The sequence below is a fragment of the Ictalurus punctatus genome, chromosome 2, assembly GCF_001660625.3.
Source record: "Ictalurus punctatus breed USDA103 chromosome 2, Coco_2.0, whole genome shotgun sequence".
Taxonomy (NCBI): Eukaryota; Metazoa; Chordata; class Actinopteri; order Siluriformes; family Ictaluridae; genus Ictalurus; species Ictalurus punctatus.
This window is the reverse complement of record NC_030417.2, coordinates 25,241,878-25,261,095: the sequence shown is the minus strand read 5'-3', so window position 1 is coordinate 25,261,095 and position 19,218 is coordinate 25,241,878. Positions and strand designations below refer to the sequence as shown.

The window sequence follows — 19,218 nt, the reverse complement described above, 5'->3', positions numbered from 1 at the left end:
GTTTACACATTTTACAACATGGTACAAGCTACACTCATGCTCACTATGGCAACCTGGACAGAAAGAAAAGAAGCAATTAAAGCTAAAACGCTCTGCACTAAATCAATTATTTAGCCAAGACATCCATAACAGATCTTGATGTAGATCACTGTAATTCAAGCTCATGTTGGTTTTTTTCTTAGTTAAGCTGATGACATGCTCGGTCTGGAGTGTAGTCTAAGAGTGTAGAACTCAACAAATACAGTACAGTACTGTGCAAAAATCTTAGGTAAGTGTAAAGAAATACTGGAAAGCAAACACGCCTTCAAAAATAATGAAGTTACATGGTTTCCACATTTAAAAGAATCTATAAAGAGCAGTAAACAGCACTAAATAAAAAAAAAAAAAAGAGCAATACTTGGTGTCATAACCGTTTGCCTTTAAAAAATGCATAATCTAAGGCACATTTTATACAATTTGAGAACATTGGCATAAGTTTTTCTAAGGATTTTGAAGAATCTGCCACAATTCTTTTGGAAACGTAACAAATTTCCTCTTGGGGGTCAGTAAAGTACTCTCTCTACATCTCTATGTCTATCTTTCACACTTTCCTCTGTTTTTGCAGATAATCCCTGACAGCCAGCATTCATGTTTCATGTTGTTGTCTGAAAAGTAGTGTATAGCTGCATCTCAAAAAATGTAAATATCGTGAAAAAGTTCTTTACGTAATTTAATTTGAAAAGTAGAACTTTCATATATTCTAGATTCATTACACATAACGTGAAATATTTCAAGCCTTTTTTTTTGTTTTAATCTTGATGATTATGGCTTAACAGCTCATGGAAATCAAAAATCCAGCATCTATAGGAATAACAGATATAGATAGGAATGTTTGGAACTTTAAAATGTTTTTTACTGACCCAATACATCAGAAAATAAACATCTTAAGGCAAAATTCATATAAAAAATAGGCTGTCTACGATTTTTGCACAGTACTGTATGTGCACTCGCACTAACAAGTATGTGAATCTGTCTGATCCAACATGACTGCATGTAATGCAAGCACTTAGCTTAAGTCTGTATTAGTCACTAATTCTTCCTAAATGAAATTACACATGTACTAAAGTACTAATTACTACGGCTCATTTTTTAAAGAACAAAGGAAGATATTGTAATATACAGGAAAGATGGTAGAGGAAAAAACATTTACACGGTAATCATGAGTATACACATGACGAGGTACATGACCTCATTTATAAACACTTATTAATGCTCCATTAATAATGTATACACATTTGTTAATGCTAAAATTCTGCATAAGTAATACTTTTTTTCATCACTATTATTAGGTAATACTGTATACAAACATTTACAATAACTGTCATTTATGTAAGATGCAACACACAACAGGCCGTATATCAGACCGCACGGACTGGAGTGTGTTATTCTCCTTATACAACAATGATTTGCCAACAATTACAACGTTACAATGATAAATTGCACATTTTAGTGGTTTTTAGTTAGACTTAATGTTGTGGAACGCCTGCCAGACAAGTTAGTTCCTGTATTCACTTACATTATTGCAATGATAAACAGTATTTCCCTCACCAGCCTGCCTCTTTCTCTCTCTCTCAAAAACCACAGTTTGTCGGAACCAGAAAATGTAAAGTCCTCTGTCCTATGACGCCCAAGACTCCTTCCATAAATGTTAAAGAAGTGTCTCCTAAGATCCTAAGAAAAACATCACCACATCAATGATGATACATTTTTCTTTGTTAAACAACTATATATATATATAATATATATATATATATATATATATATATATATATATATATATATATATATATATATATATATATATATATATATATATATACAGAGAGAGTCTTTTATTGGTCTTTTATTGGTCACATTTACATTACGGCACAGTGAAATTCTTTTCTTTGCATACCCCAGCATGTTAGGAAGTTGGGGTCAGAGCACAGGGTCAGCCATGATACAGCCCCTGGAGCAGAGAAGGTTAAAGAAAGGGCCTTGCTCAAGGGCCCAACAGTGGCAGCTTGGCAATGCTGATGCTTAAACCCCAAACCTTCTGATCAGTAACCCAGAGCCTTAACTGTCAAGCCACCACTGCCCCCCAAAGTGGAGCATCCATTATACAAGTTAAGTGCATGAACTGTTTATTTTAGAAACAAAAAATTATTTGAATTATCATATTTATTTAAATCTTTTGTTCTTGTTACAGCCAAAACTGCAGTCCGAGCTGCACTGTTATACACAAATAATGCACACCTTTTGACCAACTGTGCTATTCTATAAAGAGTACATTTACTTTTATTCATTTAGCAGATGCTTTTATCCTAAGCGACTTACAAATGATAAAATACAAGCAAAGTGATATTAAGCAGAGAACAATACAAGAAGTGCTACCATACAAGATCCATTAATTGAGTTCCAGAAGAAGCAAAGTGCGCAGAGTACAGGTGTAAGTGCAAGAGTAACTTGGAAGTTCATTCCATCACTGAGGGACAGTTAGTTTGAAGGTTCTTGAAAGGGATCTTGAGCCATGCTGAGTAGTCACTACTAAGCATTGGTCGTTGATTGATCGCAGATTGCGTGAGGGAACGTAAGCCTTCAGGAGAGAGTTGAGGTAGGAGGGTGTTGTTCCAGACAAGGTCTTGTAGGTGAGCATCAAGGCCTTGAATTTGATGCAGGTGGCTACAGGAAGCCAGTGGAGGGAAATTGAAGAGGGGTGTGACATGGGTTCTCTTGGGCTGGTTGAAGACGAGGTGTGCTGCAGCATTCTGAATCATTTGAAGGGGTTTGATGGAGCTGGATGGGAAACTCGAGAGTAGTGAGTTGCTGTAGTCCAGTTCTGAGATAACAAGAGCATGGACTAGTATCTGTGTAGCCTGTTCGGTGAGGTAGGGTCTGATTTTGTTGATGTTTCACAGGATGTACCTACAGGACCATGCAGTTGTTGAGCTGTGCTCTGTAAAGGTCAAGATGTCATTGAGAATCACCCCAAGGTTCCTAGCCGTCCTGGTTGGCTTGAGTGTGGTTGAGCCGAGCTGTACAGTGACTAACAACTAATGATTAGCTCATATTTATTAATGATGTATTAATGATATTATAAAGTGTTACCTAGATGAACTGCACTGGAAACTGCACTGTACTTCATGAGTGCACATATTCAAGCATATGCCTGGGGCTGTGTAACCTCACAGAGCGACATGCTCCTCTGAACTGGTATACAGTCTGGAACTTTATTTGGAGAAGCCACTAAACAGAAATCTCCATTTCAACAGGACCGGGTGAACAGTTATAGCCTGCACCTGTGAACATTTTAGTGTAGGCAAGTTCATCTGGTAAGGGTCAGTCAAACTTATGGAGTGTGTGTGTGTGTGGGGGGGTGGGGTGGGGGGGTGGGGTGGGGGGGGTGTTGTTTGAGTTTCCTACTTGCATGTGTAAGGCCTACACACTGCATGTCAGTGTATGTGTGGGTTGCACATTGTCACTGTGACTGGTCTTTGCATATGTACATCTGTATGTGTGTGTTTTAAAAGCCTTTGTGCTTCACTGTAGGTTTGTGATCTGCCATGTAGACCGCTCGCAGCCCTCTCTGATTGAGTTTCCAATGTACAGCCTCTTGGCAGGCACAGCCGCTGCAAATAAAGCCCGAATAACATTCACCATTAATGGGGCGGTGTGGCGCACTTCAAAGCCGCTCTGCTTAAGCCGTTAGTTAGGAGGATCGGACATTAAAAGTGAGAATTTCGTTGCATGCTCGTGCTGCCAAACGTTTACCATAAAGTTGCATGTTTGAAGTCCTGGCCCAGATCTCTTCATCAGGCCGGTAGGTTTTTATGGAACTGAGAAGTAATTTGAAAACAGCTTGAGGCGAGCCAGTCTTAAGAAATCTGTCAAGCAATTAGTGAGGGCCGGGAGGCACCCGTGAAGATCAGACATCACTCACAGAATTAAACAAGACAATAGTCTGACACTGTTTGGGTACAGTGAAGGGTCCGAAGGAAGTGTTTGTTAAACATTACAATGACACCCTTTTTATCTCTTACTTCTGTGCATGGTTGTACTAAAGAACGAATAAAAAAAATAAGAAAATCACACTTTCCATGCTAAATTAAACCCAGTCTGTTACTGTACAACTATGACTTCATGAAATAGGCATTGTTTTTTTCCCCACTGTTGCCCTTTCCAGCATGAACATAAGCTATGATTTTCAGACTTATTCTGACGTGAGAATCCTGTCTGAGTAGAAGCAGAACCTGCATTAAGTAATACAGGACAATTACAAGTTAAATGGGATAAGAAACAATAGGATGGAAACATGGCTTAAACCACACAAGTGGCTGGTCTATTTTCACATGTCTTCTGGAGACACAGACATTTTTAAAACAGCAGGACATATGGGATAAACCAACACAGATTTCAGTTTCTTTCACATCAGTTTCTAGAATGAAATACTACCAATTTTTGACCGTTGTCATAAATGTTTCTTTTCCCCTTTTCTACTTGAATACATGAGGTGATCAGATGTGATTAGAGTAAACTTTGGTGTATCGGTGATAAGGTGGAACTTGGAGCCAAGGTGTTTGGAATTTCAATGTACACTTGACGTGGACACTTCATATTAGTCATACCTGGATTTGTGTACTTCAGCCACCCACCAATGAGCCTACCTACTCTTATATTAAAGCTCTTACACCCCCGCACAGCCCACCACAGAGCACTTCAGACCATAGTCCAAAGCAGAAGTACTAATGAAGGCTGAAAGTGGGGTGTAAGGAGCTGTTGGCTAGGCAATGAATGGTGGTCAAAAATGTTCCATCAGAACTGAAAACATGCCGAAACACAAAAAAGAGAAGTTGACAGGTTGGTGATATAGGTAACATAGAAGGGAGAGAGCAAGAGAAATAGCGAGAGATGCGGAAATTAAAACAAAAGGGTATAGCTGTGGAAAGTGACATGCTGTTTACACTGCTCTCGATGAGAGATGAAGTCGTTGATCAGGGAAATAAAGCATGAGGCATTCCACACTGCCGCTGGAGGGGGATTTGGTTCTGAACTGTATTCCCTGCTTGGTCTTTTGCGGACAGCCGCATAAGCCACGTTTGCGGGAATGAGTTCCCGATTTTCTCCTGAGCGCCTCTGGCATGATGACCCGTTTCCCATCCAAAACAAGCACGTCGAGATGGTTGGCTGACTCGAACAATAAATACCGACGTCACGAGTCCAGAGTTTGTCACCGGAGGAGAACGCAATCAGGCTGTTTACCTTTTGGTCCCCTCGGTCCACAGCTAAACAAATGAGAGTGAGGGACTGGAAGCTGTCAGGCCTCCTATTAACAGCTGCTGCTTTATGGCGGCTACATGTTAAGCTCATTATGAGAGGCAAGTAATGTTATAACTTGCATAGCCATATCCTTTCCCTTCTGCCCTCTGAGCATCCCAAATATAGCCTGGGTAAATGTTTGGGCTGGCAGGAGTGACTCAATGTTGCTGAAAACCATTTGGAACCTCCTTAGGAATCAGTGGCATTCCTCTGGTGAGAATATAGAGTGATGACAGTGAAGCATGGGGCCGTATTGGCCATCACTGAAACGCCGGGTCTGGGATCAAACACCCAAGGAAAATTAAGGCACCCTAGTGATTGTGTAAGCAACTTAACCAACGGTTACGTTGGAGTTTTTTTTAATGCTTTCAGCCAGTCCAAGGCCCATTAGCCAAAGTGAAGATGGAATAAAGCTTCTGCCCTTGGTATCTGTATGTGTATTTATGTGTGTGTGGTGAGGGTTAACAAGATAGCAGGCAGAAGGGCACAGTTGGACTGAAAATGTGGAATCCAGCTCAGGGCCAAATGGAATGCAAACATGGCGGTGGATAAAAACCACACTGTGGTTTGTTCACAAACTCTTCAGCAGCTGCACTTACTATAAAATATGTGATGGCTCCACTGGGCAAATGGTAAATATGTTTGACAAGATCTCTTGCTTGAAAGTTTTGCAAGTTTACATTGTCCTTTTTTTCGTTTCAAGCTGGCATCCCTTGAATCAGATACAGCTTTCTACTCGATTAAAGATTTCTTTTTCCTCATAAACGTCAAAAACACAACAGTTCACTAGAGATGTTAGACTAAAAATATGAAATACCACATTTACACACTAGTGTTAGTCAGGTAAAGGTCTTTCTTTACAGAAGGAGTTACCGTTTTGTTTAGGAGGTGATTGTTAACGTTGCCTTATGTTCAGAATTGTGTGCCTCCCTTCTCCTTTTTCCTGCTTTACACATGACACATTGTGCTCACATGCGGTTTATGTGCTTTATCCTTCTCCAAGTTAAATTAATACGATCCAATAAAATAATAGAGAGCCTAGTTGCTTGAGCCATGACTATTACAACTGTTCTCTCTTCTAATGATGGAACTTCATTGGTTAAATTTAGCCTAAATGCACTTTAGCACTTTAAGGGGTCTGTGAAATAAGAATTGGGCTTCCTTTTGGTTTTCCGGTTTCATCCCACAGGCAAAAAAACCCCAAATCAACAACAAATTAAAAAAAACAGGCCAGGATTGGCTGTTCTACATTGCTTCTAGGTGTGATAAGTGTGTGAATGTGTGTGTGTGTGTTTGAGATTGACTGACATCCCATCAAACACATTCAGTGTTCCCAGATCCACCATGACCCTGACCAGGATAAAGCACTTACTGAAGTTGTAGTCTGACAGCGAAGCTAATATATAACAGCTATCATTTATTTCTGGCAGAAGAAGCTCATCAGTGTTAAGAATGAATTGCCTCATGGGAATATGGTTTAAACTAAATTCCATATGCTGGTGTGCATGTGTGTGTGTGTGTGTGTGTGTGTGTGTGTGTGTGTGTGTGTGTGTGTGTGGTGCATATGCATATATCCACATGCAGGTGCAGCATGAACAGGAAGTATGTAGGCTACACATAAAGATAATTTCACACTATGCTTTGATTTGTTTTACTTTGTGTTATCTGATACTCAGTTAACTATAAGGTTAACTGGAATGGTGTAGGTGGATATTGCATAATTCTGATGCGTTTCAGCTGCTTTCTGCTCACACCTTATAGAAATTAGACGGTTTCAATTTTTCAATTTTATCTTCTTTATTTAATTAAAACCCACTGAAATGAGCTTAAATGAGTTATACCATACATAGTAGGGTCTAAACATATGAGCACACAACCAACAACTTTGTCTGAAATTATACAAAAAATTTTACTTAGATATTATTTTGGATTTTTTTCTTTTGTAATATTATTATTATTATTATTATTATTATTATTATTATTATTAGCTTGATTTTTCAAATTGTGACGTTAAGTTGTATTGTCATATATTTTGTAAGGAGTAAAACACAACGGGCCGTGCCAATTCCCTCACCAGCCTTATTTCTCTCTCTTGAAGTTAATGAGATGAAAATGGATACAGCGTTTCATGACGTTAATAAGATGAAAATGGATACAGTGTGAAAACAGAAAGCATAAACTCCTCTATCCTGAACACTTTCCTGTGTCGGAAAACTGTTTCAAAGTGCTGACACCCGAGACTTCTTTCACAAATGTTAAATAACCAATTCCTAACAGAAAAGCTCACCATATCAACGTTTATACGATTTTCTTTGTTAAATAACATTACATTTTCCCAGTCCATTTATTATTAGTCTTAGATTATGTGAAGCGTCTGTTGTACAAGTCCCTGCGAATGAGCTGTTTCTATAATGTTACATGAATATAAACCTATCGTTTACATTACACTACTGACAGAGCTGCTGCATACTGTACAGCGCTGTGGTATAAATTCAAATATGACACATACATCACCTAAAATGTAACACATATACTGTTAGAAGATTGTTATGCAGTCAGGTCCATAAGTATTTGGACCGCAACACAATTTTTGCCTCTGTACACCACCACAATGGACTTGAAATGAAGCAATCAAGATGCGATTGTAGAAGTGTAGACTTTCAGCGTTAATTCACAGGGTTTAACAAAAATGTTGCATTAAATGTTTAGGAATTACAGCCATTTTTTGTAGTGTCCCTCCATTTTCACAGACTCAAAAATAATTTGACAAACTAACAATTATAAATATTAGGATTATTTTTAATACTTGGATGCAAATCCTTTGCAGTCAATGACTGCTTGGATTCCATGGACATCACCAAATGCTGAATTTCCTCCCTTGAGATGCTTTGCCTGGCCTTTACTATAGCTGCCTTCAACTGCTGCTTGTGTGTGGGTCTTTCTGCCTTCAGTTTTGTCTTCAGTAAGTGAAAAGCATGCATCGGACATTTAAAGGGAACCCCAACTGTGAAGGCTTGTATGGCTTATTAGATTAATGCTCACATCCGCTATATAAATGTGCTATACAAAAACATTCTAGATGTCAGTTTTTAAAAATAATAATAAAAATCCTTGCACTCGTAGACCACCATTGCTGTTTACGTCGCAATGCATTCTGGGTAGTGACGTCAAATGGTTGCCACGGTCTTGATTCTCCAGCGACCCTACAGCGATATAAACATATCTTCATCCTTTTCAATTTGAACCCGAGCGTAACATAAGCGAGGAGGCTAATATAGAAGATATTACTCAAAATGTACATCAAAATGAAGACTATCAGAGAAGTGAGGAGGTGAGAGTGGGGCAAAATCCATGGTGTCTTTGTAGCAACTGCATGTCTATGCCAACCGAGAACGTTTGTTATTCAAGGTAAGCATATGCATTAAACTATCGTTTTATGATGAAACGTATTCCAATATCAATAATTTTAGAGTTTATCGGCCATCTTGCCGTCGTATACGTTATACTTTTTTATACCTGTTAGATTCTGACGGCCGGCGCGCTGTCACCATGTGATGAGCAAATCTATGCTATCTACACAGCTTCTGTGTCTATGAAGGTACTCATATCTTTGGAAAGCTAAGAGTCTTTTGATTCGATTGATATATACCATTTTGAGATACAATCACAACAGCAGTTACAATCAACGTCTCTGTCAGACCACTGATATACAAACACTTATGAAACGGAGGCAACTCACCTCACATGAAGCCTCATTGTAATCCACTGATTAGTAACATCCTGATAAAAACAGTCTTGTTATACTGGCAGAAGTCCAAACAATCCAATTATGTACAAATATTTAGTCCACCTTTCAAAAGACACCAAAACCATGCATGTACTCCAAATGGTTCACGCACAGTTTTAAGTTAACTTTGTGTATGCCTTGGCTAGGCGTTTTAGGCTAGTTTTACAGGAGCTTTTAAGGTATGAGAATATACAGAAAAAAAGATGCTTACAGGTTTCATTATATTTACTGATATCCCCTGTATCACAGCACACAAGAACTAGAAAATTACAGCCAAAAGCAGCACAGTGTGGCATTCTTTTCCTGCTGCGGGGGACAGTAGCTAATTCTTTTGAGTGCTCAAGTGCAACCATTTTACGTCATTGACTCAGAGTGCACTGCACATGTCACGTAATGGCGGCCTCCGTAGATTAAAATGCGTATTAAATATTAAGTATTTTTAAAGTAATGAACATATTTCATGTGTTTCTAACAATGTATTTTAGTAGGAGAGGGCAATACATGCGTGTTAAGGCCTACAAGTCTTCATAGTCGAGGTTCTTTTTAAGAACACTTAAATCTATACTGTGAAGCGCAGTCCTATCAGTTTTGCAGCATTTGACTGAATCTGAGCAGAAAGCATATTTATACATAATATAGCTTCACACACACTTCAGAATTCATCCTGCTGCTTCTATCAGCAGTCACATCATCTTAATTTGTCACAAAATAACAAGGAAACAGGTCACACCTGGCCATGAAACAGCTTATCAGTGAACTGTGCAATTTCTTTTGAGCCTGAAAGTCTACACTTTAAATTAAAGCTGAAAGTCTACACTTCAATCACATCTCGATTGATTCATTTCAAATCCACTGGTGTTTGTGTACAGAGGCAAAATTACAAAAATTGTCTCTAAATACGTATGGACCTGATGGTATACTGTAGTAACAACCAAGACTGGATATTGACTCAATTACTGTGTTTTATTTTTACATATGTAATTTTGCGTCAAAACCGCTGAAGTAAGTGCATTTCTTCAAGTGAACCCAGACATTTTGACCCCTGGTTGTCATCTGGATTGAGTCCTGATAAAATTTTAACCACATGCATCTACTCTTGCAGTCAAAATGTGTTTCTAGTTAAGCAGAGTGAAATCTGACTGATGCACTGTGTGTAATGTGAAAAGTAGCACATTTTAGTTGTTTTAGTCACATCACAAATACACAATGTTCTAGTTTTCATTTCCTTAAAGATGACATCTACAACTGTCGGATGTCTTATGACGAAAAGTATTTGTAGTCAAACATGGCTGCATTTACGCTTGTATAATATCTAACGAAAATGTCTGTAAACCTGCTAAGGTTTGAGTAATACAATTGAAATTGGTTTAAAATGCTTTTCTGGGTGCATTAACTTCTGCATTTTTATGTGAGTAATCCCAACCTGGACATACAGTATCCCACAAAAGTGAGTACACCCCTCACATTTTTGTAAATATTTTTGATTTTATCTTTTCATGTGACAACACTGAAGAAATGACACTTTGCTACAATGTAAAGTAGTGAGTGTACAGCTTGTGTAACAGTGTAAATTTCCTGTCCCCTCAAAATAACTCAACACACAGCCATTAATGTCTAAACCGCTGGCAACAAAAGTGAGCACACCCCTAAGTGAAAATGTCCAAATTGGGCCCAAAGTGTGAATATTTTGTGTGGCCACCATTATTTTCCAGCACTGCCTTAACCCTCTTGGGCATGGAGTTCACCAGAGCTTCACAGGTTGCTACTGGAGTCCTCTTCCACTCCTCCATGATGACATCACGGAGCTGGTGGATGTTGGAGACCTTGTGCTCCTCCACCTTCCGCTTGAGGATGCCCCACAGATGCTCAGTAGGGTTTAGGTCTGGAGACATGCTTGGCCAGTCCATCACCTTCACCCTAAGCTTCTTTATCAAGGCAGTGGTCGTCTTGGAGGTGTGTTTGGGGTCGTTATCATGCTGGAATACTGCATACTGATCATGCTCTGCTTCAGTATGTCACAGTACATGTTGGCATTCATGGTTCCCTCAGTGAACTGTAGCTCCCCAGTGCCGGCAGCACTCATGCAGCCCCAGACCATGACACTCCCAGCACCATGTTTGACTGTAGGCAAGACACACTTGTCTTTGTACTCCTCACCTGGTTGCCGCCAAACACGCTTGACACTATCTGAACCAAATAAGTTTATCTTGGTCTCATCAGACCAGACGACATTGTTCCAGTAAACCATGTCCTTAGTCTGCTTGTCTTCAGCAAACTGTTTGCGGTCTTTCTTGTGCATCATCTTTAGAAGAGGCTTCCTTCTGGGACGACAGCCATGCAGACCAATTTGATGCAGTGTGCGGCGTATGGTCTGAGCACTGACAGGCTGACCCCCCACCCCTTCAACCTCTGCTGCAATGTTGGCAGCACTCATACGTCTATTTCCCGAAGACAACCTCTGAATATGACACTGAGCACGTGCACTCAACTTCTTTGGTCGACCATGGCGAGGCCTGTTCTGAGTGGAACCTGTCCTGTTAAACCGCTGTATGGTCTTGGCCACCGTGCTACAGCTCAGTGTCAGGGTCTTACAATCTTCTTATAGCCTAGGCCATCTTTATGTAGAGCAACAATTCTTTTTTTCAGATCCTCAGAGAGTTCTTTACCATGAGGTGCCTTGTTGAACTTCCAGTAACCAGTATGGGAGAGTATGAGAGCAATGACCCCAAATTTAACACACCTGCTCCCCATTCACACCTGAGACCTTGTAACGCTAACAAGTCACATGACTCCAGGAGGGAAAATGGCTAATTGGGTCCAATTTGGACATTTTCACTTAGGGGTGTACTCACTTTTGTTGCCAGCGGTTTAGACATTAATGGCTGTGTGTTGAGTTATTTTGAGGGGACAGCAAATTTACACTGTTGCACAAGCTGTACACTCACTACTTTACATTGTAGCAAAGTGTCATTTCTTCAGTGTTGTCACATTGAAAGATGTAATCAAATATTTACAAAAATGTGAGGGGTGTACTCACTTTTGTATGATACTGTTATACTGATTTTCGGTATAGTATCATAGAAGTAGTATTAACAGGCAATGCTATGAGTAATTAGAGTGAGAGTTTAAATATGAGTCTTTTCTTAGTCATTTTCCAACACATCTGAGGGATATGCTGATATTCTTGTCAGTTTGTGTGATTCTGACTTTACATACACTGTTTTTACAAAAGTCATGCTAGCTAGCTAAACTGTTAGCTTCAGTCTTTAACTAGCTTATGCTTGGAGTGAGGATTACCAGGTGTTCAGTTTTTGGACTGGACAGTCTGGTTAGGTCTGTCGATGTTGTCTGGTGTCCCCTTGGTATTGTCAACTGGGCATTAAAATGTCTGCTCAAGTCTCATTCTGAATGCATTGCATTTGTTGAAGAAGATAAAATGTTCTAGCCATGTCATTGTGCCTGTCTCTCTGTCTCTCTCTCTCTCTCTCTCTCTCTATCTCTCTTGCTCTCTCTACACTAGAGTATGAGATCTAGTGTATATTCCACCAATCACAAGTGATTATATCACCCCTTGCATTGTGTCTCAAACCACATATACCGTGCTAAACAACATGTCAAATTAGCACACTACCAACCAGTGCTGCCAGTGCAATCATACTCAAACATACTATTTAGTACTCTCATATGCTTAATGAGACACAGGGTGCATCTCATTCAGCTACCTTGTTCAGTAATCAGGGAGTCGGCCATTTTAAGGGCTGTCTCAATCACAAAATAATTCCAGTGCACGGGAATGTTTGCTCCCTAAAAAAATTACACAATACACCACCGCAAAAAACCAGGGAGCATCGATGCTCACTATGTTCCCTTACTGGAAATGGCGTCATATTTTCTGAAGCCTCTCAGCTCAAAAAAAAAAAAAGGCAGACATACCCTCAGCCAACTTCATCTACGAACGTAAGTATCTTGTTATCATTATTCTAGCTCTCAAATGATTACTTACGTTAGTGATTTTTAACTTTATTTGATGTTTTACATATGGTTTGTTTGAGTCTAATGGCTTTTAAGTGTTTAATGATTTAAAAAAAAATACACTAGCTAGCCTACGATCCTGCCTGAAGTACCGTGACAGAAACACGTGTGATTAAGCTAACAAATCTATATGACATATAATGTCGGAAAGATTTCGGTCCTGCCTGTTGTTCATAAATACCAGTGGTGACATTTTATAACGCGAGTATGTAGTCATGTCACTGGAAATTCAGTCGTCAGTGTCTCAGTGTATAGTGAACCTGTACACGATATACTGAATCATGACCTAGGGTGCTAGGGAGCTGATTGAGATGCGCTTGCAGTCTATATATAGGCATATAGGCTACATTATAGTGTGGTTTGGGATAAAAGAATAAAAAGGTAAATGAACCTTTTTGATGCAGCATGATTGTGTCATATTGGTCACAGTTGGATGCTTGCTGAACTCCTCCTTTAAGACACCACCACCCCCCATTTTGTCCTGTCCCCAGCAGGTCTGTTGTTGCCACAGATTTGTCCCTATTTGGTATCTATATTTCCCACTCATTCAACAAGTGCTCTCAATGCTTTATCAGTATAAATTACATAAAGTGTAAAGTATATTTGCCTTCCCATGCTAAAAGCACAAATTCACAGGTGTTTGTCTGAATGCATTATTGGGAATTACTTTACTGAACTGGTACATGTATATGCATTGGTGCTGGCAAAACCTCTCTACATACCTTTGCAGGCGCGTCTGTGTGAGATGGGCTTAGTCATGTCTCTGTAGTAGCCCTCTTTACAGTAGTGACAGTGGCGTCCGGCCGTGTTGTGTCTACAGTTGAGGCAAACTCCTCCGCTCCTGCGTCCTGACAGCTTATACAGCTCCATGTTGAACCGACAGCGGCGTGCGTGCAGGTTACAGTGACAAGCTAAAGAACAGAGAAGAGACAAAAAAAGAGGACATGTTAAAGTGATATCAGGTGATGCATATGTACATAAAGAAAAGAAAGAAAGAAAATCTCTCCACAAATATGAGGTACAAAGCTACATTGAATGAATAATAACAGAGCTACTGAATGAGAAATGTTTACGAACAAGGATTTACAACCCTAAATAGTACAGCTAGCCCAAAATTCATAATTCCTTCTAGGCTTCAGCATGAATCGCACCTCTCAACGTATGTTTCAGTGAGCTGGTCTGAGAAAAGTTCCTACTGGCTCCACAGGTCCCAATAAAGACTAGAACAACAGGAGAGAGTAGAAAGAATAGAGACGTATCCCGGTGTCCTGAATAAGCTCTGTTATTTTTCATGACTTCACTGCATCTTTGGGATTTCATCCATTCCAGCAATTTATTAAAAGGCAAATGCTTCATAAAATGAATGGGCAGGAGTACAAGAAGCAAGTATATTACCTTCTCTGTCTCTTGCTCTCTCTCTCTCTCTCTCTCTCTCTCTCTTTCTCTCTCTCTCACACACACACACACACATACACAGACACCTGCTCATGGATTTGACCCTTGAACTTTCCCAGCCACTGACGTCAGACATGAAATTGAGATTTTTCCCCCCTAGAGATCTCAACCTTTTATGGAAGCTATAATGAAAGTTTCTGATATCCTTTAAGTAAAGCCATATTCCAGTAACCTAGTACATCACTGCTTCATATAATACATGCTTAATAAATATGACTTAATAAACTACAACACTTGGTGAATATTCTACATTTTGAACATGTTTAATTCGAGAATATTCCTACCCTCTATTTGTAAGTAAAAGTCTTGTGCTGTGATGCGATTGGATTAGCGAGATGTTTTGACAAAATTTTAGAAATGTCCTAGCGGCATATTTTCCCTCAAAAGAAAAAGTCGAGTGAAACGTGGCGTATGGCGCACAGACAGCGAGCATGTGTTCTACTAGGAAACCATTCATCGGATGGAAATATGGCCAGTTTTTATAATTCAGTGCGTGGCCCGTAAACGGAAATTCGTTCAAAAGTATTGAAATGTAATCACAGTATGTTACACGACTGTGCAATCTTTCCGATTATGTTACGGATAACTGTTTTAGGCACATCACCAATAATATGAAACGTTTTCAAAAAAGGGAAACCAGAATGACTCGGTTTCTGCAGAAAAGAATTCCACATTTTTGTAGTTCTGCTTCGGTGATTATTTATGAGGCTGTCTTTCACGCCGCAGAACCAACTCGTGTGAGTGCAGGTGCGGAGGAGAAAGGCCCTCATCATGGCTCATTCTCTTTTAACCTCTCCATCTGTGACTTTGGCTTTGAGGTTACTGCTCCAAGATGGAAGCGATAGACTAAAACGCTACATGCCACAAAAACACACTGTTCAGCCCATATAATACACAGTGCTCTGGTCCAACTCACACCTGCTTCAGAAGGCAGGCAGCAGTTACTCACCACATGGGGGTCATTACACAAGCATAAAAACGTAGACGCACACACACACATGCCCACAGGAAGAAGGTGTGAGGCAGCTGTCAAGTTTTTTTTTTTATCCATACACACCTCGAGCACTTGGACCACTCAGCACGTCCACAGTATACAAAATCCAGGCTTTTGTCTTACGCTCTTTGTCTCGCCCTCTGATATTAGACACCATTCAGTTCCACTCTCAGGCTTTTTGTGCAAATGAGAAAATGGCTCACTATGTACCAGAACAAAAGTAAAGTGCTGGCTTTGTTTTTACAACTATTGGAATAAAAGAAAGCTGATGCGGGCCTTAAAAGTCGGTATAAACTTACCAACACTATACTGAAAGCTCGGTTCTGATCGGTCAGAATGGTTCCGTTCTATATGCTATTGTTTCTATAGTAACAACCTACAAAGGGACTTGTATTGGTGACCACTCCATATGCTCCAAACAGATTAAAAAACAATGTAATCATTGACAGGGTCACATTTACTGTTATGGGGCGTTTATTTAGCATTTTTGTAAGGAGTCGTCAGCTTTGTAACACTCATGGGTAGAGCTGCAACTTTAAGTTTTCCAAAATGGGAAAGTCTTGACCAAAGGCTTTGTGGTTTCTTGGTAACATAACATGCGAGATTTTCTGTCTTATTAACTTCAAGTTTGTGTTAGCCATTTTAAAAGCAGAAGCTAAACACAATTTGAGTGAGTTGAACACGGGTTTTAATATATTAATACGCCTGTGTGTTTGTGTGTGTGTGTGTGAGAATAGGGAAACAGTGATTATTAAAGCATTATCACAGCAGCTGGCCAGAGCCTTTCTTAATGAGGACTGTGCTATCTCTCACACACTGCAACTACACTGCAATGCTGTTTATCGCCAGCTAATTGTCTCTCAGCACTGATAAGCTGCTGCTCTGATAAGCCCTATTTAGAGCAACAGGCCAAAAATGTCTCCCTCCGGGCTTTTAGCTTTGAGTCACAGAACCCTGAATGACCACAGGGGCAGAGATGGCGGATGTTTTTACTCGAGTCTGAGTAAAATATCCAGTTCAAAAACTTTGACTGCTGTGTCATAGTGTGTTTGTCTAAGTTTTGGCAGGTTTCTGTTGCTGCTAGTGAATAAAATCAAATTACAAATACCAAGTCTTATATCCAAATTCTGCTTTACAGTCATTTTTACATCAACTTCAATAGGTCAATAGGTTGAACATTGTCAGTCACTTTTTAATCTGAGTAAATGTTCATATTTATACCTTCAGGCAAACCCGGTGTTTTTATGTTCAGGTTTTTATTTATTTACTTCATATATAACTTTCATACTTCCTCAATATGTACTTTATTTCTCTCTCTCCATTAAATACACATATAAGGTTTATTCTATTTTTTAGCTTTTCAGGTAGACCGGTGTCAGCAGGCGGACGAGGATGCAAGTGCACGTACTGAATGCCTTATGAAACGAAAGCAAACTGAACAATCCAAAATCATGGTCAGAAAACAAACAAGGGTCAGGCGATGAACAAACAACATATGCTAGGGCAGGCAAGATCAACAACGTAAATGGCAGCAGAGGTCAAAACTAAAATATCGTGCAATGAATAAACGGCTTGGTATTGGCTGGTAACGAGACACAGAAAGTATACTTCGCAAAGACTGTAAGAACTGAGAGTCTGTTTATACAGTGAGCTGCTGTGCAGGTAAGTGAGACCTGGTGTGTGTAATCAGTAATCTGGTGAGTGTGAACGTGAGAGAGTCTGGTTGTTGTAGTTCTCGGCGGCGATGTCTGGGGGCCGCGCTGTGTACCGGGAAGTGTTGTTAGACACTGATTCCGGCGTTGTCATGACAACCAGGCATTTTTAATTCTCTCCTTATACCACAGTGCTACTGAATAATCCATTTTGACTGATCAGACGGTGTTTATTAGTTTTCTATTATATGTATATTAATGTGCATGTACATAAACTAATACCGCCAAAATTTTCAGCAGATTAAGTTTCATTCTGACATGAGATAATGGTATGGTATAGAAAGCCAACATTCTTCCAGCTACTGGCACCAAGGTTTTTGAAAAAAACAAACAAACAAACCATTATCTTTGACATCATATGAAATCAGCTGGTCTGTAATATTGCATTTATAATGTAAGCATATTTTACATTTTGGCACTTTCAATACCACTTTTAATGCTGAACCTTACAGTTATTTAAAGATTTGATTGACATTTTCTTTGGTTAACTGACATATGGTTTTACATTTTTTAAAATCAGTGACTTTACCAACTACAGAAAGATCAGATGGTGCTGATCCTCATCCAGGTTATCATTATCACATGGATCAACTACTGCTGGACTGCACCCCCTACCAGCTTACAGTGTTGAACAACTTCAGGTGATCCAAATGAGGAAAACAATGCACCATATAATAAAGCAAAATAGACAGCAACGTACAAATTTAACAGTCTTCTTCATCTATTGCCACACTCCAAAGTTGCTGCACATGAAGTTCAAGTCCTGGTTGTTATCTTACACCAATGCAACCTCTCCCACAACATTCATCAGGGCCTATTGTCCATCTCAATCACTAGCGTGTTCAAGTGAACATTGCTGTAGACACCACCTCCTCCAACAGGTAGTGATGGAAGTCTAAAAGTTTTCACCTGTGATTGGACAATGATACAATCAACTGCTCAGATTGTTCTGTGGATTCACTTACAGCCTTCAAGAATGTCCTGATGACTCAGAACGTCCTACAGAACCTTTGTGTACACATCAAGTGTTCTCTGTGATCTTTTTTTTATGTTGAAAATAATTAGTTTATTCATGTTTACTGCTCTAGTATTTTCATTCATGGTTGTAACATTTGTAGTTCTGCCCCATGACTAATATTCCCATGCCCTAGTGTTTACAATAACCATTGGGTTTAGTTGCTGCTCACATATGTTCTTGCTACAAAGATCTTGCACTTGAATCTTTTTAGTTTTTCTTTCTTTTTTTGCGCAACCTCCAACCCCCCACTCCACCCCCTTTTCCTCTCCAATTTGGTCTTCTGGCAAATCCCACCCACCAGTCAGCTCTCCCATATCACACGACAGCTACCACCCAGGGAAGGTGAAGGCTAATGTGCTTCCTCCGAGACACATGAAGTCAGCAACGGCATCTTTTTGAACTGCTGCTCATGCTGCATCACAGGACATAGGAAAGCACTATATGCTCTATTCCACACCCACTTGAGTTCATAGACAGCCCTGATTTGTTAGTGTCACTAGGATTGACAGGAGAGAGAGATTGCTGTCCCTCCCACCCAAAGAGCACGGACTATTTTGTTTTTGTATCGGCTTTTGTATTGTATGGATTTAGTTTTTTTTCTAAAACAGCAGCTCTAACATTTTTTTTTATCCTCATCCTTTAGCTGTTAAAGAAAATATAAATCCACAAACCCCCAGAGCACACATTTCTTTTGTAAACTATTCAAATGTGTTCAATAATATTCTATCTAATTATTGGAGCCATAGAGCTTTTTATTCCTAAATGTTCCACTAGCAGATCACAACAGGTCCATTTGTCATTATTTATAGACCTGCATGTTTTGTCAGTTATTAATGTACAGTAAAATTGAAACCCGTTTAATTTAATTGACCAGTTAAACTGACTA

The 19,218-nt window shown here is 39.5% G+C and overlaps 1 protein-coding gene across 1 annotated transcript in view; it reads right to left on the bottom strand.

The window, feature by feature from the left end:
• ntn1b (netrin 1b) overlaps window positions 1-19,218 on the bottom strand; it is a 55,596-nt gene that overhangs the window by 17,397 nt on the left and 18,981 nt on the right. Inside the window, exon 2 of the mRNA XM_017461631.3 lies at window positions 13,876-14,064. Within this exon, the coding sequence (XP_017317120.1) occupies window positions 13,876-14,064 (189 nt within the window). The remainder of the gene's footprint in view (window positions 1-13,875; window positions 14,065-19,218) is intronic.